Source organism: Malaya genurostris, chromosome 3 (genome assembly GCF_030247185.1).
Source record: "Malaya genurostris strain Urasoe2022 chromosome 3, Malgen_1.1, whole genome shotgun sequence".
Taxonomy (NCBI): domain Eukaryota; kingdom Metazoa; phylum Arthropoda; class Insecta; order Diptera; family Culicidae; genus Malaya; species Malaya genurostris.
In genome coordinates, this window is record NC_080572.1 from 116,441,725 (window position 1) to 116,468,665 (window position 26,941).

General features: G+C 36.7%; 1 protein-coding gene across 15 annotated transcripts in view; it reads right to left on the reverse strand.

Moving 5' to 3' along the window:
• The window catches only part of LOC131436211 (disco-interacting protein 2), a 267,172-nt gene that overhangs the window by 38,952 nt on the left and 201,279 nt on the right, over positions 1 to 26,941 (reverse strand). For 11 of the 15 annotated variants that reach the window (XM_058604810.1, XM_058604811.1, XM_058604808.1 and 8 more), the window contains exon 2: positions 10,432 to 13,582. The exons of the other annotated variants lie outside the window; for them this stretch is intronic. In XM_058604810.1, the coding sequence (XP_058460793.1) occupies positions 10,432 to 13,471 (3,040 nt within the window). In that variant the 5' untranslated portion in view covers positions 13,472 to 13,582. The remainder of the gene's footprint in view (positions 1 to 10,431; positions 13,583 to 26,941) is intronic. 15 annotated transcript variants of the gene reach the window in all.

A 26,941-nucleotide genomic window follows, 5' to 3' on the forward strand; every position in this document is an offset into this window, starting at 1 on the left:
CCGTCGTTCTTCAGTCGCTCTGTACTACCGCTGCGCGCACATCTGCTTCGATTGCACACACCCATCGAGTGCGAGGTCTACCCCGCAGTCGATGACCTCTCCCAGGTTCTCTGGTGAGCATCACGTAGGCCATTCTCTGTGGTCTGCCGTGTTTTATAAATTTTCCAATGTCCGCATGTTTGTATACTTTGCTCGTGAATCATTCGTCTGCGCCATTCTCCATTCTCTTCTTTACCACCGAGTATTGAGCGCAGGATTTTTCTCTCAAAGACACCGAGTACTCGAATATCTGTTTCCTTCAATGACCATACCTCTAGGCCGTATAGGGCACCAGGTAGTATCAACCTCTTGTGTAGAGCAAGTTTTGTGCGTGTCTGCAAGCTGCGGGATTTCAGCTGGTTACGCAGTCCGTAGCTAGCCGCTTCAACACACCTTTTTACCTGACGGCTAACATCATTATCGCATGTCACAAGTGTTCCGAGGTATATGAACTCGCCAAAAACCTTGTAACGTACCCCATCAATTTCGACCTCGGATCCTACACAGCTTGGGCTGCCCCGTTCTCTACCACCTGACATGTACTTTGTCTTGGTAGAGTTTATCGTCAACCATATTATCGCAGCTTCTTTTTTCAAGGGCACAAAAGTCTCTTCCACAGCTCTACGATCCACACCAATAATATCAATGTCGTCCGCAAAACCAAGGAGCATGTGAAGCAGGAGAATTTTGAGGAGACACGAAAGCATCGGATGTCAGTCTAGTTAGAGTCTGTCTAATTACTTATGTCGGAAAGACATGTTCTAACATGATCTGCCACAATTCGTTTCGTTTGACTGAGTCGCGCGCTGCTTTGAAATCTACAAAACAGATGATGTGTCAGCAAGTTGTACTCCCGAAACTCCGAAAGGATTCTGCCAAAGGACGCAGTCTGCTAATCAGAACTCTAGAATGTACCTTGTAGACGTTATTTAGGAGTGTTTAGCCTCAACAGTTTTTACAATCAAGTCGGTGACTCTTTTTGAAGTTAGGACAGCAAATCCGAAGGTCTTCCCTCTCCCTCCCGGATCATTCCGATCACTTGGTGGAGTGCATAGTACAACCGTTGGCTTTCAACTTTAAGAAGTTCGGCCAGAATCTCGTCCTTCCCAGCGGCCTTTCCATTTTTAAGCTGTCTAACCGCTTTCCGTATTTCGCTTAGCGCGGGTGGGTCCACAGCTTATCCATCGCTTCCATTCTCATTCTGTTCATGATATTTGCCCAGTCGGTTAAAAGGTTCATAATCATAAAAAAGGCCCCTCCTTCCACCTGACAGCCACTGATATGTGATCGGTCGGAAAACATAGGTTAATGGCGGCATACCTCCAAATTGTCGGTATTACAGAAGCTTTCAAAAGCCACCACCGATTCATTTTGTGCTAGCACGAGAGCTGAGAAACATTGAGAGGTCGGGAATGGGCCTACGATCAGTTTCGAACCATCCTACTCTAGATATTCACTGCCCGCAGAAAAATCTATCTTTTTGTGGAGGTGCAATGGAAACGCGACACCTCTGTTTAGCCTGTGAGTGTCCGTATGACTATTAGAAAAGAAATTTAAAATTCAAATTTCATAAATAATTGATTGGTGCTGTACGATGAAAATTTCTGCCTGATCGGTTCCGTGACGCGACGTGAATCATCATCAGTGCACATGGGTTTGGTTAACTTCCGAACAATACAGACAGTATGCGATTCATTTTAAGTGATTCCAATTATATGCAGCAACCTATCAACACATGACTTTTAAAAGAGGCGGAAAGATTTATGGAACAATTATACAAATGTATTTTGAGATTTTGGTTCAATGAGCATAAAACTGTGCCAGAATTGATGTGTGCGTAAATCATGTTAGAAGTCGGGTAGCAAACGATATGCTAAAGACAAAAAATATATCACCAATGAATGATTTCTGAATAGATGTAATTGAAGAGAATATAACTCTTAATTCAAGTTTAGAAATTCAGTATTTTTAATATAAAAATATGCTCTTTGATATTGTATTCGCGAAACTAGAGTACTTTTCTCAATTTTAAAAAAATTTTAAATAAATTTGCAATATTTCCTTAACCATTTTTCGTAGTCTTGTTAAGATGTATAGATCTATTCATTTAGAGGTTTCAGTATCAATTTTGTTTTCAGACAGTCATTTGTGCGAAGTTTTAATAACATAAAAAATTTTTGTTTCGTGCATTGAGATTGTTTTGTTTACCAAAAAAATATCCCGATCTTTAATACAATTTTTTCCGTTATACTGGTGGACATGTAAAAAGTCTTTGTAATGTCTGCATAGTTTCATTGAACCAGCTGAAACAAAAAGCATCCATCAAATAAAACACAGATTTACGTGCGATTTGGAAGTTCCTAGTAACGACTCGGACTTGAACCGAGAATCACTAGATCACAAAGAGCGTCTGCGTATCAATTGAGCCAAATATGCACATATCTGCATTGGCATTATGTAATCAAGTCAATTTGACGTACAAGCGCTCGTACAAAAAAAATCGTTCGTTTCGAGTTCAATTATGCGGGCACTGCTTGACAGATGAGTTCATCGTATATTCAAAGGCATACAGTAGCACTAGTTAGCCTTGTGCAAAGACACCATATTAACAAGATAGCCAGCTCTCCCATATCCCGAACAAATAATTGACAATATCCTTTTCTAAGAGCCCCAAGAGCAAGTCCGCATCGAATCTAGTACATAGAAGTAGGGGAGAGAAATGTCAAATTCGAGCGCGCCAAAATAGCGGAACTACGCACCCATACAATTGATATGATATGTTGAATATGTTGATGGTCTTGCTAAACTGAAGATTGATTTCGCTCCAAGCTGACAGGGTATGCCTTGTAAAAGCGGCAAGTGAAAATCGAATGACAAATGTGTAACACTCAATTAGTCATAAACAAACTTAATATTGATAAGTGGAAAAATAGTCGAAAAATTGATGTTGCATTTAAGGGAAAATTTCTTACTAATACAGAATCCCAAAGAAGCATAGAAATTCAGTTATATTCAATTATTCAGATATTTTTACCGAGTAGAAGTAACGAGTATCGGACTAACATTCTGTCCCATCCTTAACCTTTGATCATCAAGACTATCGATTATTCGATTCCCAGTGAAGATATATTTTGGGTAATTATGAAATGTTATAACAAATATTCAAATTTCTCTTCATCGCAGAAATGTTTTGATCTTTTTTTTCTGTGTGCCCTCAGCGTGTTCAAAATATCTGAAGAATGAACCAAATAATGTACTGATCTAAATATTTTCCATCTAAAAATATAGACGACAACAACTCAAACAACCCGATGTTATCTTTTTATTATTTTTTAAACACAATATGCTCATTTTTTGTGCAGCCGTTCGTTTGAAACAAATTTGCACCATCATTATTTTGATCTTCCCAGGCAATGTCAACTTTTTCCCATGCAGTTGACGGAAGTGTTGTACTAACTAAAAAGTGAAGAGTTAGTCTTATTATTAGTGGATCATCAAAAGTAGCACCGACTCAGATAATTACCGAATTTAATTTGCTATCAACCGCGTTTACCACGATCATTCGTCGTTCGTGTCTCGAATAATGGCCATAGGCGATTGCGGTTTGTTCAATCAGGAAACTCACAAAATCTCCAAAAAATGGAATTCATCGGAAATTGTATTCATGTAACATTACACTACTTGATCTCTTCAAACAGACGCCACTATGATTAGGTCAAAACGGTTAAATGAGCACGTCGAAGAAAAAACAATGGCGATAGTGGAATTTAGAAATTCCATCTTTGTTAAGGTTTCAGACGATGATGAAGCTATTCATAAATGGCGACAGCGACGCAAGTAGCTGATGGTGAACTTTTCCCACATTACAGCTGAAAAACCTGGAGCTGAGATTCAATTAATAGAGGCATGATGATTGATCGATTTATAAGGTTAAACTGATTAATACCGCAATCAAACTGTAAACTCAGTAGTACTTGAAGTAAAGATCTGTAACTAGTCATCAGTTAGCCACCTGACCGAAATATAATTTACTTATAAACAGGTACGTGACTGCTTATAAGGCCACTATAAGTATTGTTTTTCAGTTCTTTTTTCTGTAGTCACCGTGCAACTTTAGACCTTTCAAGCAGAAGCGTAAACTTACTTGTTTCAGCTCATAAAAATACATCAAAATATAAAAAACGATGTTAATTCATTTATAAAAATGTGTAGAATGTGTGATTTTCTGCGGCCAAATTTCGGACTCAGAGATCGTAAATTTCATGATTTTTCCAAATGTGTAATTTTACTCGAAATTGGTAATACTGATACAAATATTAGTTATAACTGAATTGATAAGCAGAGTTGTGTATCTGTGGGATGTTTGTAATCTGTTGATACAAAAAGATGAGAAGGTTTTATGCATATTGACGAAAAAGGCTTGACGCATCTCAGCTGCAGTTGCCTTTTTCTTTATTAAATAAATAAATAAAAAACTTTAAACACGAACAATGGAGCAACACAAACATTAATTTTTAGGTGCATTGTTTATTGATTTCTTCAAGGATTTCCGAAGTTATGCGTTTTTTTTCTAGCATACTTAGTGCAGCTTATAAGTTTTCTGTATCAAAAATCATCATCACTCATTTTATTTCATAAAAGTAATAAAAGTGTTCGAGGAACGATTGTCGTAAGCCTGGAAAATGTTAAAAAGAGTTCAAAGAGTGGTCAGCAGTTTCAAGTGAAACCCCAAACACTTCATCCGAGCATCGAATGCATCCCTTTTTGGTAATAAGTTTACTGCACCATAGTTCCAGAAGTATCACTATACGGCAAAATGCTGTAGATTGATTAGTGCCACTGCAATCATAAACGATTATGCACAGTGAAACACTTATATGTTCCTTAAACTAAAGAATCGAGCAATCAACCACTGTTTTTGAACATATTGAGAGCAATCTTTTACGGCGTAGTGTCGAAACCCAGAGAATTATTTTCTGGTTAACCCATTATAACCCGGGGGGTTTAAAATGTGAATCAAATGAACTGCTATCATCAGTTCCATCATATTATGTGTTGAAGATTATGGGTAATGCAAAACCACTGTTAGAAATCTTTTTTAAACGAAATTATTCAACCGTATGATATATTATACACACAAATGTTAGCATCAAATTTCACATTATTTTACACATTATTTGGGATTTTTTTTATAGATATAACCTTTTTAGAGCCTCAGCTAATCTACCCATATTTGCATATCAGTCCCATATGGAAAATCGGTATATCGAGAAAAAGACGATCAAAATTTTATTTAATTTTTTTTTTGATTTATTGTGATACCTATTGCTAAATCATGGTATTATTACATGAAATATCGGTAATACACCTTTGCTATTCCAATATTGCAACAAATGAAATTATTGAAATTTGCATTGAATGGGACAGACATGAGTTGATATTTTTTTTCACATTTTACTGAACAAACCTTCAACTTTTTTTTTGCAATTCCTAAGAGTATTTTGAGGATAGATTTCATTCCTCAAGCTAACTCAAAATTGGAGAAAATCGATATGGGACTGATATGCGAATATGGGCAGTAATGTTTTGTCACAAAATATAAGTATTAGCGCATAATTTGACCTAAAAATACAAAACAATATATAACTTACTTTTGCACAGCCATTTCTAGTCTTTAGTAGGTCAAAGATCAAGGATCAAAATTTTAAAATTAAATTTTGAAAAACAAACAACAGATTTTACACACAAAGAAGTTACGTAGTGTAGTTTATCTGTTTTTGCTATCGGGAAGCTGGGTAGTGCAGTTCCACAGTAAACATTTTTGGAAAAATGGATATTTCTACGTATGATATATCATACGCTAGGTCATAATGGGTTAATATAAACTGAAGTCTTCTTACGCGTATTGTTCAATGCAAATTTCCGAAGTTATGCGGTTTTTCAATGCAGGTTTTCCAAAGTGATGCGATTTTTGCAGATATCTGTAATTATGCTGTTTTCATGCGGCACGTATCCCTCGACTTCAGATACTACATGGATAGTCTGTTTAATGCATGTTATTGGGACAAGTGATTAGTCAGTACATAATTCTTTTTTTACATTCCTTTAAAAAATCTATGGAATTGTTATTTATTATTATTTGCATATTTTAATAGGTATGACGTGGCTATTATTCTTATTAGTATAGTTACTTAATTGTAAAAATTTAAAACAATACAACAACTGAATTGTGTGACCGGAACCTTATCAGAAATACCGGTATGTAGTGAATGTTAAGATATACATATTTGAATAATGAACATTTGGTGTGAACGAGGCTTAATTTTGTTTGTGTTCGGTTGGTATAACATGCCAAACATATTCAATATACATCAAGTCATTGACCAAAAAACATCATATTTTTTTCATCATGTTGATTATGCCGAATTTTGTACCAGAAAGTGGTGATTTGCGGAAAGCATTAATTTTTGTTTGTTTTCATTTTATGAAAAGTGCTGAAGAGTCGCATCAAATGCTTGTTGAGACATACGGTGATCATGCCCTGTCAGAAGCAACATACAAAAGATGGTTTAAACGGATCAGAAACAATGATTTTGATGTGAAGAATGAAGTACGTGCAAATTCATTCGACAAGTTTAAAGGCGCCGAATTGCAAGACATATTGGATGAAGATAATAATTCTAGTAAAAAGAAAATGGCAGCAATTTTGAATTTGGCACAACAAACAACCTCTTAAAAGCTATGAGAAAAGTCCAAAAGTATGAAAAATTGGTATCACATGAATTGAATTACTGAGTATAGAAGGAAATGTCGACGACGAAGTAAACAAACTATATCACATTATAAACAAAGTATTTGCCGAAACTTTGCCTATGAAAAGAAGAAAAAAAATCATAACAGAAAATTACCTGTATGGTTCAATGAACAACTAAAACATCTGAAAAATAGCAAACAAAAGGCACACAAAACTTACAAACATGCCTGCATTGACCAACTGCATCTCTGTAAACGATCTATCCGAACATGACATTTCGACAGCACTGAAAAACTACTAAGTAATAACACTGACGCCTCAAAAGGGTCTAGACCTGACAGTATATCACCAATATTCTTAAAAAATGTTGCTGAAAAACATACACTACCACTACAACTACTTTTCAACTTTTCACTTAATAAATGCACCTTTCCTAAAGCATGGAAATCTTCCTTTCTTGTACCAATATTCAAATCTGGTGCAAAATCTAACATTCGGAACTACCGTGTAATAGCCATTATCTCATGCATTCCAAAATTATTTGAAAAAAATTATAAACGGAAAACATTCTCATTTAAAAATGTAATAACAAACAAACAACATGGTTTTTTACAGGCCGCTCAACTACAACAAATCTCTTAAAATTTATGACACTCACTCTGAATGCAATGGACGCTGGCAACCACGTAGAAACTCTTTACACTGACTTTAGCAAAGCATTCGACCGTATTGACATACCTTCTATACAAATTACAAAAATATGGCATAAAACATATCCTTCTGGAATAGCTCAAATCATACTTAACGAATCGTGTACAGGTTTTATTTGTACATTATTTTTCAACGTATTCAATCACCAGCTTTATTATCACAATTAAAGTTTTGTATACCTTGGCGTCAATGACGAACCAGGAAATTATTTTTAGAAAGAAACACTAGAACAAATTATGCAAAATATAGCCCAATCAATCGAATAATGCGCTACTAAAATCAATATTGCGAACATCTTGATCTTGGTATGTCCAAAAATGAAATGAAATCTCAGCTTAGTCTTAGAAAAAATGCATAGTATCTAAGTAAACATTGTAAACCGTTTATTTGTAGTCAACATTTGCTTGACGAAATAAATAAATAAATAAATAAATTGAAGACATATGGAAGACCGAAAAATAAACACTTCTGAAATTTTGCTTCAAAGACACGAAAGAAAATTAGTTTTGCATCGAATTGTTTTCTGACGATAAAAAATGGGAATTATTTTAAGATTCCTAAATGGAAAAAATCAAGAAGTAATCAGGGACAACCATTGACATCGATTGCAAAACCAGATCGATTCGGCAAAAAGGCAATGCTCTGTGTTTGGTGGGATCAGAAAGGTGTGGTGTATCATGAGCTCCTAAAACCTGGTGAATCTGTTAATACTAATCTCTACAGATAACAGATGATCAATTTGAACCATGAACTGATCGAAAACGATCAGAAGGGTCAGAAGACATGGCAAAGTAATTTTGTTACATGACAATGCACCTGCACACAAAACAAAGCCGGAACAGGATACAATCAAAGCACTTGGCTGGGAGCTGCTACTCCACCCACCATATTCAGCAGACTTGGTCCCTTTTGACTACCATTTATTTTCACTTCGATGGGTGTCTAGCGACCCTTACACGAGAGTTATTAATATCATTTTTAATAATTACTAAGTAATAACATTCCAAATTTGTGTGGAGAATTCATCATTACTGCCCTTACACGTTCGTTAAAAATGACATTACTTTTTAGTAATGACACTTTCAAGGATCGTGTGAAGGCCGCTTCTGATTGGTTTGCATCGAAAGACGAACATTTCTATTGGCTTGGTATCTATAAGGTGGTCAAGATGTGTAGAAAGCAATGGTCAAAATGTTGAATATATATTATTAATTCTGCTTTTGAATCGTTATTTACTTCTTGATAGTGCAAACAGCTAAGGCAGACTAGTAAAGCCTGAAGCGTGCCGAGTTTGAATACTAGTTTATGAATGAGAAATTCGATTTTTAGAGAGACAAGTTTAAAAAATTTAACCAAGGCTATAAAATTTCGGAAATTCATCGAAACAGCTGTCGAAAAAAACACTAAAAAGTTTTGACTTTTCAGATACTGCATTCCCAGCACTTCTTATCTACATTTACTGAATTAATCTAAATTTCTGGCATATTAAGCTAAATTCGATGACATATACTAATTATGATCTATTTGCGAATTTCAATTTATACTAAATAAAGCCTTTTTTGTACTACATTATATAAAAGGAATACGAATACTATATGAGAATCTGGGAACACCAAAGCATCATACGAAGTTAGAACTGAACAAGGAAACATAGATTTCGAGCCAAAGTTACAGCTGAAAACTACTTGGTTCCTTGATAAAATCTTAAACGAGTCTGAGGTCCCTTATCCATCAAACGATTCGCAGTACAAATAACAAGGTTATCAATCTTTCAACAAACTGTTTCAAAGAAAAAATATACGCAAAACTGATATTGAAATTGAAGTATGCCCGCTAATCAGAACGTGGATAAGGCTCCCGCTCATAATGTTCATTTATATGTTTTAATGTTTAAGAAACGCAACATTGGTTAATTTGAGAGCCAATTCATCTTACAAACATCCAGAAAAGTTTTTATAACATAATCGAAATGCTTCCTCACAATAGTCTTCATTACTGTATTAACTAATTTCATGGATACAATAAGTGTATCAAGCAACTATTTTTTCTACAACACTGTTTATTCGATCTCCATTGTATCCACAAATTTCTTTCACGGTGTACCGTCCGAGTAGAGAAAGAAACATTTTAATTAGTTCAGTATAGCGAGAAAGTTACACCGGTCATTTCTGGGAGAAGCTTTAAGCACTTAAGTTTATGTCGGTGAGTATGGCTAGCGAGTGATCACTGCAGCAGAACGGAGTGCAAGTGCTAATATCCGCTTCACAGGCCGACAAGACCTTCACCCAGACCTTCGAGGATAGCGAAAACAAAACATGATTCGAGACGAGCAAAAAAATTATATATTATAAGTTAAATCGTGAGACTCCGTGGTTAGCTTCTTTTGTTTCTCGCGTGAAGGAATGTGCAACTGTTTTCGATTTTCTCACCTTTTCTCGCACGACAACAACGTTCAAACATGATCGTAGCTAGCGAGCCACGTCTCGAACTAACGGATAATATATTTTTTATGGGTTCCTATTGTTTTAGTTAATCGGCTAGAAAATAGAGCAGAGGATGATTTTGTTCTTGGTTTGAAATATTGAAACTTTGAAAAACTGTGACATTTATTGAAGGTCATGGAAGATGTTTAAAAAAGTTGCGCACACTCAGGAGACCTACCCGTAACTACTACGTTCTGACAGAATCATGAAGAAAATACAATTAGATCACCATACTTCAAAAGCAGCTTTAGCTTTAGTTACTCCTATCGGTGGACAGGAAACAAGTTCAGCTACGTAATGATAGGTGCTAATGGAATGGTAATGATTGCCGAACGCTTTTGGTCAAATTGATCCCACCTCAGTAAACAACACTTCCGTTTCGCATCAAGCTCCATCTTCGGCATCGAGTTGAAGCATATTGATTATACCTACGTAACAACTTACCCCAATAGCTGCCGCGTCTCAGGGTGGAATGATTTTTCCGTACTCGTTTTTTCGATTTTTTTCTTTTCACTTTTTTCTTATGATTCACGTGCACTATATTGATACCTTTATATTCATGTACATCACAATAATTTTCATCATCATCATCCGGTACATTGTCGTCTCCTTTCCCATCTTGTTCCCCGCACTCATCTTCTTCATAGTTGTCGTTACTGTTGTCATTGGTCGTTTCCGTTGTATCATCATAGCATTCACAGTCACTGTTCACCTTGTCACACCGAACGCAATAGAGGTTTTCACCGATACTATTAATTAGAAACTCATTTTCACTGAACTCACCGTCGTCATCTTCTTCTTCACCGATGTTTTTTGTTTGACCTGATTTCACTTTTCCATCGACCGAAGGAAATATGCTGGCCAGTGAAATTTCACGCACTTGACCTTCTTTCCTATGCTGCAACTCATCCAGAGCTTTCGTCGGTGCCAACAGTTGGAAATTGGCATCGTCATAAGTAACAGAAGATCTTTTAAGTTTCAGTAATTCTTTCATTATCTCCATCTCTTTAAGTTCGAGTTCCGCCCAATTCGATGGTTCTACAGAGCTGCCGCAAGGACGAACCTCATGAAACAGATGTCTTTTCCCTTTTACTTTCTGTTTCACTGCTGATCCGTTTGTTTTCCGCTTGTCGGGATGCGGAAAAATAAACTCCATAGAATTTTCCGCTTCTTTTTCCTGAAAATACTTTCTTTGGATATGATTTTTGAATCGCATCGTATTGTTTCTTGACACTACGAAAGAGTCATATAGATCGTTTTCATCTTCCCCATTATAATCTTTGTAGAACTCTTTTATAGCAGCTTCGTTCATTTTTTTCTTTTGTATATAATAATGCCTCAGTCTTTTTAGATGCTCCTCGTAAAACGCTTCCAGATCATTGATCCGTTGATTGTACCGTCGGTTGTTGCAAAAATTCTCAAAATCTCGAGCAAAATCTGGCGCCTGTTGATCGGTTACATCATCCCCAAGCTTCACCCAATTTTCATCGTACAACTCTCGAAAAATATCCTTGCTCTGCATACGAGCCTTCCGTAGAGAGCGCTTCCGTTTCGAAGAATTCCTTTGTACAATCATCACTCGTTTGAAGTAACCATCTTTGCTGACAGCTAGCTTGGGTTTCCTTCGTTGCAGCAGGGTGGCTTTCTTAGATTTCCGTCGGAACAGATTCTTCGGTTTTGTCAGCGTTAAACTGAATCCCGAATCCCTCGAGGACATTGATTTGAATGACTCATTTTTTGTTTTCGGTACTGGGAGTCGTGGTGCTGCAGATAGAATCGAAAGATCTTCTTCCTGACCCAGATTTAGCTGCTTCCATATGCGACCAGTATTGATCGAATAAAATTCTTTGTTTTTGGTGAACGGATTTTCCTTGATTCGCAAAGCGTAAGGGATACTGTTTTCTGGAGAAGGAATCTCTGTTTCGTCGTAAACCGTTTGATCATAGAATATGTTATTTTCTTCTTCGAAATATTTACTAGGGAATATAAATTTTGGTTCCGGTCGCTCTTTCGAAGGACATCCTCGTTCTAGTTCAAAATTTTCATGACTTTTGAAAGTATGATTCCGACAATCTTCGATATCCAAAGTTGCAGTTTTTCCCGCTGCTTTTTTCAATTTCTTTTTGTATTTGTTTTTCTGATTTTTCAACTCAACCACTTTGTTTCGCATATCTTTCTCGTCAACTTTAATATCTACATCTATCAAATCCAACGCCGAATCATTGCTAAGCTGGCGATTGAGATTTTCTGTTTCTACAATGCCGTTGTTGATTTCATTTGTATCCGTCGGATAGTTATCTATTGCCGGGATTCGTATAACAATTCCTTCTCGAGATTTACTTCGAATCATTTTGAAAGTTTGTGTGTTAATCTTGGGCCGGATGTCTTTCAGAGAAGATGTTTTTGTATCATTACAAGATTTTCCATTGCAAATTGCTGCTTTGTTTAAACTGGACGATTTTGCAGGCAAAATGTCGGACTTGGATGCATTGTGGGTGAGAGTATCCTCCGGATAACTGTCAAAACTAGTTTCCAAGTACCGTTCGTTGACGTGGGTTGTCGATTGAATGCAGGCATTTGGTTCGCAATAAGTTTTAATTGTTACCAATGTCGGTAGTTCGGTGGTTTTGGTCGATGTACTGAAGCTACTTCGAAAGGATTTTCTGGAGGAAGCATTGGTGTTGTTCATAGTATTACTCTCGATTGTGAAGGTACTGATGCTGTAGAATGATTTATCATCAGCATCTTCCGCCTTCCGACTAGTGGATAGAGTTTCCGGTTCGTAAGAATATATTGTACTTTCATCTTCTTCTGGAATTACATCCGAAGTGGTGATACTAACATGGGAAATGTTTTTAGCACGGGAGTTAGATTCAATTGTATCGTTGGAGGTAAGCGTATTGACAGATTCTGAGCTTCTTGTTTTGAGATCTGATGGATTTGTGTTTTGTATTTCGTTTTCCCTTGCCTTTTTGAGGCCCTGTTTTGAGGGTCTCGGTGGTTTCTTGATTTTGACCTTTTCAACATATTTAATAGCTTCAAAGTTTTTCTCAACCAGATTTTGATTTTCGCTAATATAGCGATCGTTGATTTCCTGCAGAGCACGAATTTTCTCATCCAGTGAGGCATCGTTTGATTCCAGCTTTTCTTCAAATGTAAGCTCATGAACGGGTCGAGAAGGCGCTTCTTTCGAAGCGGAAGAGCTACCGGCTTCATTGTTACCGGACGATTTAACCAACTTATCCGGTTGCTTGATCACCTTGGCCTGGTTTTCAAACTCATTGATGTTAACCAGATTCTTTGTGGAGCTGCGTAGCACTGCAGCGGCATTGCGTTTCCGTCCACGCTCCAAGTAGCTCTTCCGTATGCTGATACGCTTGAATGAATCGCTTCGCTTGAAACTCTGATCGATGCTGGATTTGTCTTTTTGTTTTTTCTTGGTTTTCAGTAAATTTCGGATTGATTCGAAAGTGATCGGCTTCATGTTGGCAACACATTCACACACTCAGGCACACCACTCTCACTGTCGATGGCACCTTGTCATCGTGGTTTTCGTCTTTCCTGACTACATTCTATCTCGATTTCAGTGGGTAATCTACAATAAAACGAGAAACAATGCTAACATTATTAGATTCGAATATTTTTTTATTTTTATTCAATCAGACCAGGTGTTAGAGTCCATCCAGCGAGCAGCATGCACACTCATTTCGGTCGTTTTTATTCAACACAGCATTAATTGCTGTATCCGTTATTCGGGCTCATTCAAGTGTTACTATTTAATCTTCAAGTCACCGTTTTTTTTCGAGCAAATGGATGTCTTTGTACGATTTTTTGAGTTCCAACGACAACGAGCAACGAAAGCGGAAACAATGAGAAAACCATCGACGTACAATTGATCGTGACCTTGAGCGATTCCAGAAGCACCTTGCACTTGAAACGCAGGAAAGCGAAAAATTTCCAGCATATACTACGCATGTAAATAAGCTAATCGCTAGTATGATTTGCGATCCAATGCATACAACTGGCACGTCGTGCGGCCAACCGTAAATGGGGAAACTTTGCACATCATGCATCGGGGTGACTGACGTCAACGCAATGTACTGTTCATGTCGAATTTGATGCTCGCACCAAAGAAAAGAAATATGATATAACATTGAATTATCAGCTATATTGAGGAATTCGTAAAAATAACTCCGATTGTTGTCAGATGCAATTGAAATGTTTGTTTTCACTTTTTAATTAGCGATCACAGCAGACTAATGGCGCTCGGCTTCGGAAACGAATAACGAAGGAGAGTTGATGGCCGAGACAGGGGAAAGTCGTTGCAGCGAAGGTTAAAATCGAGCGTGAAATTATTGTTAAAAAATTTACATTGCTTACTTTTGCACCGTTAAAACAAAAGCATTCACAGCATTATCCAAGAGGGTTTTATGAATTCGTTCGAGAAAGGTATTCAGTGTAGCTAAAGCGTAGTCCGAGTTCTACATTCCTTCTGTTTCAACAGACTTCGTAGTCGACTTGAAAATGTACAGGACTGAATTGCTTGGCCAGAGCTACGATCTTACGGATACTCCTTCCAAGTCAGGACTGAAACGTACATTTGGTTAGTTAGTCCCGGACAGCTATTGCTGCAAATTCTAGCGTAACATTTGAACTACTTAATAATTAACAGTTGATGAAGTCGAATTTATTAGACCTTTTTAGATTAGGTTAACTTATGAATTTTATTTTTCAATCACACCTAGTCTCCCGTGAAATTTTTGTGAAAATCTGAGACTACATAACAGCACCCATTACTGTCAGCTTCAAAGTTCCTCAAGGTAAGGACCGTTCATATTTTTACTCTATCTCAACGATTCAAGCTTTTCAGTAAAACGGCTAAAACTGACGACTACAAACTTTATCGTTCGATCGAAAACTCAGAAAAAATACATTCGGATGTATTCGAAAAATGGTGCGATATGAAGAGAAAATGTCTTGAATGCATCAAATTGCACCGGTGTGTTATTTATCCGAAAATGTTCGTTAATCTCGTATGACTTCCGGTTGGGAAGAGCTGACTTAGAGCATATCCGCCTTTATCATCGATGCCGAACATAATCTGAAATGATTCTTGTAAATGTTAGAGCTTGAGCTTGAGCTTGAGCGACCACCCCTGGTTGCTACTCCGTTACTGATCGGGATTAGCTGAAATTGTACAGGGAGTTTCTAGATGATCCGACCTGGGACTGGTAAATCATCCTTCAATGTACATCTTCTGGTAATCCCAGAATTCATTGATCAGTACCGGCGCCGGCCAGGCCCGAACGTAGATCGTCTAAGGAATGGGAAGGGATGTTAATCCAACACTTGTTTTTACTAGAGGCCGTATATACTACTGCGCACTCCACAAGTGTCACGTGAGAAGGATATTTGTTAGTAAAAATTTCAGTATTGGTTTCGCGCGCGACTCAGTATGTTCCGGTTTCAAGATGCTCGGATGCACCACTAAACTCACTGACTTCTCGAGTGAACGTTTCAACAACATCCTATATTGAAGTCTCGGGAAGTCTTGATTCACAGATCTTCCCTATTTTTGTTTAATGAAATTACGTGATACAAAATAAACGAGTGAACAGGATTTAAACAAAATAGTTGATCCATTGCATTGACATATTCTAAACAATTGTTATAAAATCATTTGAAATCACCAAATAAAGGTAAAAAGATTTCACGCGCGTCTTGATTCTTTATTATTTCCGCTTTATTATTTTAATTATTTATTAAAATTATTAATTGGTTATATTGGTTGATCTGGGCAGCCGGCTACCGAGAAAAATACTAATTTATTGTTTGAAATATTAATATCAAATGTTTTTACCTTTTTTTATATATATAAAAAATAGGTATAGAATTCGCTCAAACTTTCGAAAAATTTTACGAGGCCCGGAGGGCCGAATGTCATATACCAATCGATTCAGCTCGACGAACTGAGCAAATGTATGTGTGTGTGTATGGGTGTGTGTCTGTATGTGTGTTGTCAACTAAGAGGTCGAGATCTCAGAGATGGCTGGACCGATTTTGATCAAACTAGTCGCAAATGAAAGGTCTCCCCGTCACCCAGAACGCTATTAAATGGTTTTGAGATCGAATGTTTACTTTTTGAGTTATACGAAGTTTTATGTCAAAATTTTCCGTCACAATTGACCTTGAAAACAGAATATGTTTTCAGACTTAGATTCCGCACGGTAATAGCTATTCAACAAGCCATAGATTGTTAAAATCCGTCCATTTTTAACGGAGATATCGAATTTTTTGTGTATGCGACTTTTCCCCCATATTCCAGCAGTAGAAGTTCTGAGCGCTGTATGGCAAAGGCTTGGGAGCAACGTAAAACACGATTTTTTATACTGTTACATACAATAGTTTCTAAGTACCAAAAAGACTGTGAACAGCATTATTTTTCATGACATTTTGCCTCGGACCAATTTTAGCACGGTTCGTTTTTGGCAACATAATCGTTCGAATATGACATATTGGAAAGATGGCAGTACTTCCGAATTCTGATCAATTTCATAATTATATTGATTTAAACTGCTTACAGCAATAAATGCTGGAAGAACAAATCACCCATATACCATTTGAATCAGTTCGTCGAGATCAGCAAATGCGTATGTGACAAATAATTTCACTCAATTTTTTACCTTATTTTCGAAGATGACTTCTACAAACTCAGATTCATATGAAAATTCGTATGCTCCTAAACAAGGTTCCTGAATTATGTTTGGATCCGACTTCTGGTTCCGGAACTACAGGATGATATGTGAAACGAAATTAAAATTGTGTAACTTATTTTCCTCGTAGATGGCTGAACCGATCTAAGATTCAAATGATATCTAAGAATCATCTAAGATTTGCTGATTTGAATAGTCGACAACCAAATAAACTTATTTCAGTTTTAGTGGTATTCAGTTTTCGATTCGGAAGGCACCCAACAATTTAACTCGTACTACGATTTCTCAAAGATGTCTATACTGATTTTTAAACATATTGAAACAAATGTAAACTAATCAGGTGAATTTGTCTGACTTCGGCTACACCGATTTTCGAATTCCGGCTCCAGTATCGAATCGTTTCTCAAAGCTCAATCGTTTTCTCAAATAAAGCCAAATCGAATTTCAGAAAAAAAATCAAATTAAAATAAACTTATAGTCCCACACAAAATTAATTAATTTTATTCAATGCTGACTTCCGATTCTGGAATTACAGGAGGATGAATTTTTAAAATTCAAACCGATATAGAAGATGATAATCCCGAAAAGCTTGAAAGTTGGACTCAAAACTATTGCAATTTATTCGTCATATGGCCATACGAATCGGTTTGGTTTATGCTGGTTCCTGAATACCGGCTCTGGAAGTACCTTAAATTACCGTAAATTCTAAAGTGGAACTCACTTCGACATATCATGAAAAGTTTAATCGATTGTAACCTTTTTAGATAGAGTAATGAGTGATTAAAATGTCAAATTGCAGCTTAAAACGACGGTCATTAAAATAATGTCATAAAAACCGAAGAATATTCATGAAAAAAACACATGCGGATTGATAAAAAAAGGTATCATCTCACTGATAGGTGGATTAAGCACGTTTTTACTATGTATTCAATATACCGATATATGTTATCTCTGTTATTAACTTTGTAATATCATCTAATTTGCGCAATGGTTATCAATTCAATTTATAATCCTGAGAGACAATCAATAACATGGAAGAAGAAAACATTCAAAATAAAACTTTTCTCCGAAGCTAGACGGAAATTGATAGGTTGAATGAAGAGATAATTTAGTAAAATCGAGTAATTAGAAGTAAAACATTGAAAACATCTGATAACTGAAAGGAAAAAGGAACACCTGCAATTGTCGCCTTTTACGACATGGGAGCAGGAACCCAGTGAATCTATTCTTGGTTCATTTTTTTCCCGCCGGATTCCACACGGCATCTAGGCTGGTACTGTCCGGAGAGAGCTAATAGGTACTATCAATCTCCTAGTGGACCCCAGCCCCTTCTGAAATGATTCTTGTAAATGTTAGAATCTAGATATATGGTTTGTTAAGCAAATAGCTGTGAAAGTGCCTTGTATACTGGAAAGCCTCAGTACATAACACGGTGATTAGTAAATATTCATTAAAAAAGGAAATTTAATTGTCCACAATGGCAGTATCTTTTGGAAGGAGATTAATATACATGCAATAACAGTCCATTGAGTTCATCTTTCAGCTTTCATTTCAATTCTCTGAGTAATTTTCCATTAGGGACCTTTCTGACTGTCATTCTGGGTAAGCCGAACTAGAATCGAATTTTGTCAAAGAGAGGATTAGAATTATTGTTAGATTTTACTCCTTTGTGTTCCGTGACATATATTGAAATCATCTAACCGATCACACTAAACAGTTTGTTGCTGCGGAACCGGATCTTGGATTGGCAAAAAATTCAATATCGACCTAAGGAACAGAACTTTTGTTTTGAACATAAAGTCTATGGCCGGGTAAGCTTGTGAAATCTGCCCCCAAAGAGAAATTGAGGGATGTTTTAGACATTGTCAGGAAGGTTTACATTTTTTTCAGATTATTTCAAGATGTATGTCTTGCATTAAAAATACTTAAAAGTATTGAAAGATATTTTATACACTTTAAATTTTAGCAATGAATAAATAATTTTTGGAGTTATTGATCGGTTGCATATTTCTTCAAAATGTGAAAACCACATTTTTTGAGTTTTTTTAAGGAAAAATAACGATCAACCATTCGCCTCCATTAAAGTTCTATTAGAAGAAAACGCAGAGTGCATAACTACTAGAATTAAGCACAATGCGTTTTCTTCTAATAGAGCTTTAATGGAAACGCAAGGTTGATGATTATTTTTTTTTAGAAAATATCGTATATTGTGGTCACCTACATTTTTTTTGCAAATGCAAAACCAGAGCCCTTGAACGCGTTTAAAAATTATAAACTAATCTACTTGAAATACAGAGTGGTACAAAAATCGGAAGTATGAAAAAATATGTTTCAAAAATTTCAGAATAAAAACATCCTTAATTTTTTAAAAATTTTTCGGAGGAGCGGTTGCTTAAAAAATCAAACAAAATGATAATCAATAGAGCCAACCCTAGCTCCGTCAGTGTGGCAGTCAAAGGGTTGAAAATTTGGGAAAATTGTCTCCAGTCAAAGCTCTTTTAAATGTGATATAACAATAAGCATTTCCTTTGGGGGCAGATTTCACATGCCTAAATGGGTGTAGCCTTTTTTAAACACAATTCAGTCCCCTCCCAGAAATTGTAGTGTACATTTATATCACCATGACTTATTTTCAAACAACTCGAATGCTATATAACGCAGAACCATCCGGGTCTCTCTTGTAAAGCCAGTTTTCACAAAGATTGCTAAGCCTTTCTATATGGGAAAGATAAGAATCTTTAGATGATACCCTCAATGGTTATTTTCAGTTAGACAAATAAGACAGTGAATGTTCAGTCGAACAGATGATTACAGTGGACAACTATCCGTGTAGAACAAAAATAGAAATGTAGACAACTACAACCACCCTCTGTGAATCGGTAGCAAAGCAGTAACCATTTTTCGTTGTCTCATTTAAGATTTGCAATCAAGGCGAGATTCAACCGGGATCCATATATCGCCTGCTAAACAAGTCAATAACAAACAGGCGCATAAAAGCGTGTAATCAATGTCGATGATTTATGCACCGACGCTATCGATGGGAAAATGAAGACGTACGATTCGTACAGACTATGTTGTAGAGTAGGCGAGCATCCAAAGCGCTCGCCACATCTTCGTGTAATGGATGGAGATGATAGATCTCACGATTCACACAGTTAAGTTGAACGAAGAAGCTCATGTCGAATCTCGCACTTAATAAGTGCTTTCCATTTTGATGGGCTGCACAGACATATAGAGGTTAGGCCGAGGCTTCCTCGTTTTCACTGTAATTGAAATCTTTAATCCACTTTAGCTGCTACACTTTCCGAACTCAGCTGACGGTAGTGCAGCGCCAATCGAAACCGATTTGAATTTCCAGTTTCCCTGTATTGGGGGTACAGAGAGTGAGCAAACGACCATAGACTTGAGGCATCGTGTTTTCGATATGCATATTTTCCAATTTTCTATTCCTTTCTACCGCCCGCGGCGGAGAACAGACGTGAATGATCGTTTGCACATAATTTCGCACAACGACTAGGCAGCCGCCGTTATGATGTATTGGTTTATTGTGAATCTAGGGTAAAGAAATGAACAGCTTATCTGATGGAGATGAAGCAAAAAATCACAGAGATGTGCTCGATTCTGTCTTTGAATGACTAGTGATGGTGTTACCTTTTACTACACGACAATGTACAAACCCACTCAACCGAAGTTGATGTATGTCACATGAATGTACAGGAAAATTGCTAGGCAGGATCCTGGTACTGACAACAACGATCAGAATTAAATATTAAGGCTGTGAACTATTACCAATGTGAACAAATCATTCTAACTTTTGGTAAAATCCGATAGTCGGGTTATTAATAAGTAATGTTAAAAGTAATGAAGTAGTGTCAAAAATATCTCTACCCGAGAGGTTGTTTTTAACAGTTTGATAGCACTTTTCAGACAAAGGAATAATGTTGCAGGAAAAGAGCCAGTTTCATATCTTTTGAAAAATTCATTTCTGTGTAATTTGTCTTACTTTTCTCTCGAAGAACTTTTGAACCGAGACTCGGATGTCTAAGTATAATATACTATGCTGATCAGTTCTTCAAGATCACAAGAAAACTTTTCTCCGAGATGGCTGAACCAAAACTTAGGCGCAAATGAAAGCCACTGTGTATTTCATATGGATCTGGCTACCGGCCCCGAAATTCCAGTGTGATAAGTGAAAAATCCAGCGAATTCAATAGTTTTCAATAGTTTGAAGAGGTGAAGATGAGTTGAAGATGTCAAAAACTAAAAAACGGAACTAAGTCACTTTACCCCAAAATGGTTCAACCGATTTTCTCAGTCTTAGATTTGAATGAAAGGCTTAACGATTCTATACTTAAACCCGTTATTTTGTCCGTATCCAACTTCCGGTTCTGGAATTACAGGGGGATGTAACTCACTCACCTTTCCCCAAGATAGCACAACCGATTTCCACAAGCTTAGATCCCAATAAAATTTAGCTCAATATGCTTCTATTGAATTTTAGTCGTTTTCGACTACCGATTTCGGCACTACAAGGTGAAGTGTGTTTAACATTTTAATCCATCATTTAGAGCGACGAAGCAAAAAACGGGACATTTTTTTCTAATTTTAGCTCAAAACTATTTCGGTTATGCTAGTTTACGTCCGAACAAACTTATCTGTTTCTATTCAATGAATAGTTTTTTGAAGTTCCAGAGTAATATTTGTTGGAATACAGGTAATATGATGAAGGCATCATCGCACCACTAGTTGGATTAAAACAGGTTTTTATACTATCCGTCAAAGAAAATACCTCAACAAAAAGCGTGAGTATATTGTCAATCGAAGTACTTTTTTTTCGTTTTTGTGTTGACCTACTGCATTCATTATACTACTTGTTATCATTTTATTTTCCGTGGAATATGAATCCAAATAACTTAAGTTTTAATTGGATCATAAATTTAGATGGATCATCGAAATAAAAATAATCGAAATGACAAATTTTACTAAAAAGCTTAAATCATTCGCGAAATGGTTCGCTATCGAAAATCTTAGACTTATTTGATAAGGTTTTACGGCTCATGGCGAATACTATTGGTTTCGAGGATATAATCGTAAATGGGACGTAACCGATAATTCGTACAATTTTTGTCCACACTCATATATCCCATGTGGAAAATCGGAGTGTTAAGAATAAGAAGCATAAAATTTTATTTACATTTTTTTTAAATTTTCTATGCAACAACAATATGTTAAATCTTAGTATTATTTCACGAAATATTAGTAACAATTAAAGCACGTTTTTGTAAAGTATCCGAATCTATCGTACTAAACACGAACGATTCTACCAAAATTTGTGTCGAAAATTCGCCTAATATATACAAAAATGTTTCAATGAAACTATTTGAATATCCGTGAAAATATGAAAAATCAATAGCGTTCTAGTTGAAAAACCTACAAACCCCGAAAAATGAGAGCCACTATCTAATGTTTCCCGGGTTCGTGCCGGAATGCATTAGACATCAGATGGCTTGCATTGTATCTGTGTTCTAGCAATACAACACCACAATTCAACCTATTTCCGAAGGCAAAAAATAATGCCGCCGCGGAGCTACTCCAGCATTACTGTTACAATTTAAGGCTGCTAGGATTTTGTTGTCTACGGTTAGTATGAGCATCATCCCGAATGATGCAGTTTTGTAGCGATTACTTGCCATAGTCGTCATCGCCGTTGGCATTGTTTTTTGCTTGTCGTACTGCTGAGAAGTTTTTGTGTTTGCTATTAAATAGCACCCTCTAGCGATTTAGGGTATTTTGTAGAAGGCTGTCTGTTTCATAGTTTTTATATAAAAAAAAATTACACAGCATTGGCGATCCAAGGGGTCTCGTGGGTTGGAATCAATCACTTTCCATTTGCTCCGACCGGATGCAACAACACGTTCATCCGTGGAAAGAGAAAAATAAACTTATGACGATAAAGTGCAAATCTAGCATGTGTGATTTTACAGTGACTAGCAATTAGCAGAAATTAACCTACATCAGAGCAACGTTTCTCTACGAGCACGATTTGAAAATCTTGAATCGTGATAATTAGTGCGCTTTACATGCCAAAGTTTTTACCATTAGCAGGTTTAATTGCGAAGGATGCGTAGGCCGAGATTTGCCAGAAGATGCTATCATACTTCCGTTGATGATGGGGATGACGGAGACAAACGTGAATGATGATTATGAGAGGCTTTCTATTTCTTGAAAAAAGAAGTAGTGGGTAGAACATCAAGTGACTGATTAAATGTCCGACGTCTATTTCGACGTTATGCAACTTAAAATCCTAAACGCAGGAAAAGCAGTTAATCTTGTCATTGTTTATAATCTTGATTCAGAATGTTTTATCGAATATTTAGAAAACTTGGTCACAATTGTACTCTCTCGAATACTTCAGTACGAGTACTCCCTTGTTAGTATTTTGAATACACAAACAAATCATGCCACTAGCATGCAAGTAATCTTTTCCATTATGTACAAAAGTGTTTCGACCAAACCTCCTAGGCTTGAAAATCCGGTTACTGGCTTAAGTTCATAAACAACCGTACTATAAACTCTTTTCGTTAGGGTTAGGTTTAATCAAGTGGCGAGCAGCTGAAAGTGGTTTTACATCATCGATTATCACCTTACGATCCATCTTTCCTTACATTCTGTCGTAGCGTTTGCCGCCGGAGGCTACCATGAACAGTTGCAAATAATCGAGAATTTGGCCTCAAAAAGGAAGGAAAGCTAATGAGTGTTCAATGCGGTTCCACTAGAACACTCGAAATAATAAACTATGATGGATGGTGGAATGCTCAAATGACTCGACGGAACACTAAACCAACGGAGTTGCTATTAAAAAAGGTGAGAAGCAAGGAGAACACATTTCCTTATTTGAAGTGTTCGAGACAACCAGCATTTTCTAGGTTAGTGCGGTGGCCTCGAATGCTAACGACCTGCAATTCACTGTATATACACGTTTAAATTTTGACAGCCTTGGCTGAAACAAGTATTTTCAGTAGGTTATGAATCTGCTCAAGAGTTTGTAACGTATGCCAGTAGATCGAACAAATGTTTCTCACAACTCAACATGTTGTCGACTAATAATTGCACATATTTTTAGAGTTCATTCTAAATATTCCAACTCTGAAAGATTACGGACAGTCTAGGTGATGTCTTTAGAAAGTTCAATTTAGTTTTTGTCGCTAAATTCGAAAGAAAGATCAAGATGGCAAGGTATTCGAAGCTCAGGTTTTCGTAGCCAATAAGACTTTGGATTCCCAAATGTATAAGTAAGAGTACCTAAAACCGTATTCTTCCGTACATTAAAGCTTACTCGACCTGTAGTACCTTAGGAGATGTTTCTCTAGACATCAGCTGAATTCAGAAAATTGATCTTGGAAGCTGGTTGATTCAATCGGCAATAAAAATCATTTTTTCGGGTAATTGAACCCGAAACCCGAATCGAACCCGTCATGTCGGGTTCCGGTTGGGTATGGGTTTAAAAATGAGCATACAGAGTATCCTATAAGAAAAAAATGTCCAACGGAGATCCTCAGTTGGTCCAATATGTTGATTTTTATAGGGTTGAACCTCAACCCTATAAAAATAGAAATCTCTTCCCGTAGTCGACTTGAACTCGAAAAAAAAAACTAATTTATCAGGACGAAAATCGGGTTCGAATACCTGGAAAATAAAACATCGTCATCCAAAAACATTTTTTCTGTAAATACCTGAAACCTAATCATAGCAAAATATAGAGATACTCGGGTTCTGGTATTCGAACCCGAAACTGTCCTCAAAAACGAAACGGCGGTTTCGACTTTACAAAAAAACGAATTGTACAAACCCAAACGAACCCGTACACGACAGAAAAAAAATTATCGCGCTCGGTAATTATTTTTATTTTTAATCGAACACAGGCCAAGTTTGAGTTTGGAAGAAAAAAATCGTTCGAGTTCGGATCGGGTTTCGGAAATTTTTATTTTTAATCGGGAACGGATCGAGCTTTGGTTTGAGAGTTTGCATGCTCGACTATCCCTAATGTTAAGTCACTGCCGAACATCAGCTTTCGGATTAGCATATTGCACGGAAGTGCAAAACAAAGTTCCGGTGTGCAAAAAATGGAACTCGAAAGTGAAAATTGTTGACCACTGTTTTTTTGTGTGTATATTTTCACGTAGATGGTTTAACGAGGCATATGCGTTTTAAGCCCAGCGTATAGTTGGAAACAAAAATAAATATATTAAATTTTTGTTGAAAATTGTAAAATCAATACAAATACACATTGCTGAAATTAACGTTTGAGACATTTAAATACAACAAATTGTATGTGAACATCATTAAAATGTTAATCATATGTTATTGCTAAAGAATTAATGGTTTATTGTTCACGGGAAGTAATTCTGGAGTCAGTTTGCCTTCAGTTTAGGAATTCGTTTATCTATCTCATAAACATTATTCAGAATTTTGGTTTAACAACCATCCGTACTCAATAAATTATCTACTATCTATCGGTATGTGGATACCGTTCTATCCTACTATTGATTTTTTTCATTTATACCCGATCTTGTGAATAGCCATGACTTGGGTGTGCTATCGATACTCATGACGTCATGTGGCAAAAGTTTCCACTCGCGATAGGGATATATGCGGGGAAAGAAGAATTTGAAATCAGGTCCGATTTAATATTGACGGTCTAAAATCATTGACCATCATAACAAAACAATGAAAACAAATGAGCCACAAAACAATTATTCGCGGATTGAAAATATGGTTCGAAGACATCCGGAAGCCCTTTTCTGAAAAATTGCAAAACACACGCTTCAGCTGTTTCGCTGTTTCAAGAAACGATGATGTTATTTAAAAAAAATATTCAATCTACAAACAATTGCAAATGAGTAAACGTTTTAGTCAGCTCATGAGTAATTATTTCGGTTACTGTTGAATATTAATTAAAACTATGCAAAGCAATCAACCACGGCAATGGATCCCGACAAATTTTGTGGTTGAAAAATGAACGGCTCTACACGCGTTGAGATGTCATAATAATATTGGTATATAAACGAATTTCACCTAGCACATCAATCGAAACAAATGGTCATTCACTGAACGAGTGAAAGGGGTCATTCATAAAGCACGAAGACCCAAGTAGGACTTCGTAAAAGTATACGTTTTCCAATTACAGTCCTTTTTATTCATTTTTCAGTAAAAATAACCCAATTTTCTAAATTCTTTCTATAGAGGGATTGTCGAAAAAAACGCTATGCATCCATTACAAGGAGAAAGTTAAACTTAATTTGAGACTTTTTGAAGCGGTCGGTCAAAGAGCAAAGTCGGCTAAAACCAATAGTGGAAGAAAAAAAAAGGAATCTGAAAAGTATGAACTTTTGTTTTACTTGGTTTATGAACGGCCCCACAGAATGACCGAAGAGAATGAAATAATATCAAAGAAAGTCCAACAAAAGAAGCGAAAACAAAACAGTATCCAAACTAATGCGGATAAATCAAAAACTTGGCTTGCGCCTCCTCCTCACTTACTTTTTGGTAACAACGACAGCCTTCGGATGAATTAGGTGAATTTATAATGCGCTTATAGGTATGCGTTAAATCTGAACAGTTAATTTCATTCATCCTGGGGCGCTGACATTGATGTGTGTCAATTCGCTACCACGTTGTATGTTGTTCGTTTGTGCTTCTACGTCATACTTCCTAACTGACTTCAATTTAAACTGGTCAATAGTGGGCGCTAAGTGTTAGTGGAAGTTCGTTGCGATAGTTCATCGCTTGGGAACTCCGTTATAAAATAGCACATTCAGTTTTATACTTTTCAGAACCAGTTCTGCTTCGATCACACACAAACACGTTTTCGTTTATGGGCCATAACATGCAAATACGCAAGAATTGACATAGCAGATCCTAATCCCTTTTCCTGAATTCGTCGTAATCTGATTAAATATTAGTTTCTTTTCGAGTATTTTCCCATTACTTCAACGATTAATTCGACCGACACGGCCAATCTGTCCACCTTCGTTCCAAGAAACGATGATGTTATTTGACACATTGCGAATCGGTCCATTCTGACCGACCGACTTCTTGAATAGATTAGTATGAGCTTCCCCGATCAGTTTGAATTAGAAAGATTTCTCTGGTTGGCGGTTCAATGCATAGGGCGCTGGTCTTACAAGCCAGTTGTCTTATATTCGAGCTCCGACGTGGAAGGATTTTTAGTGTCAGTAAGA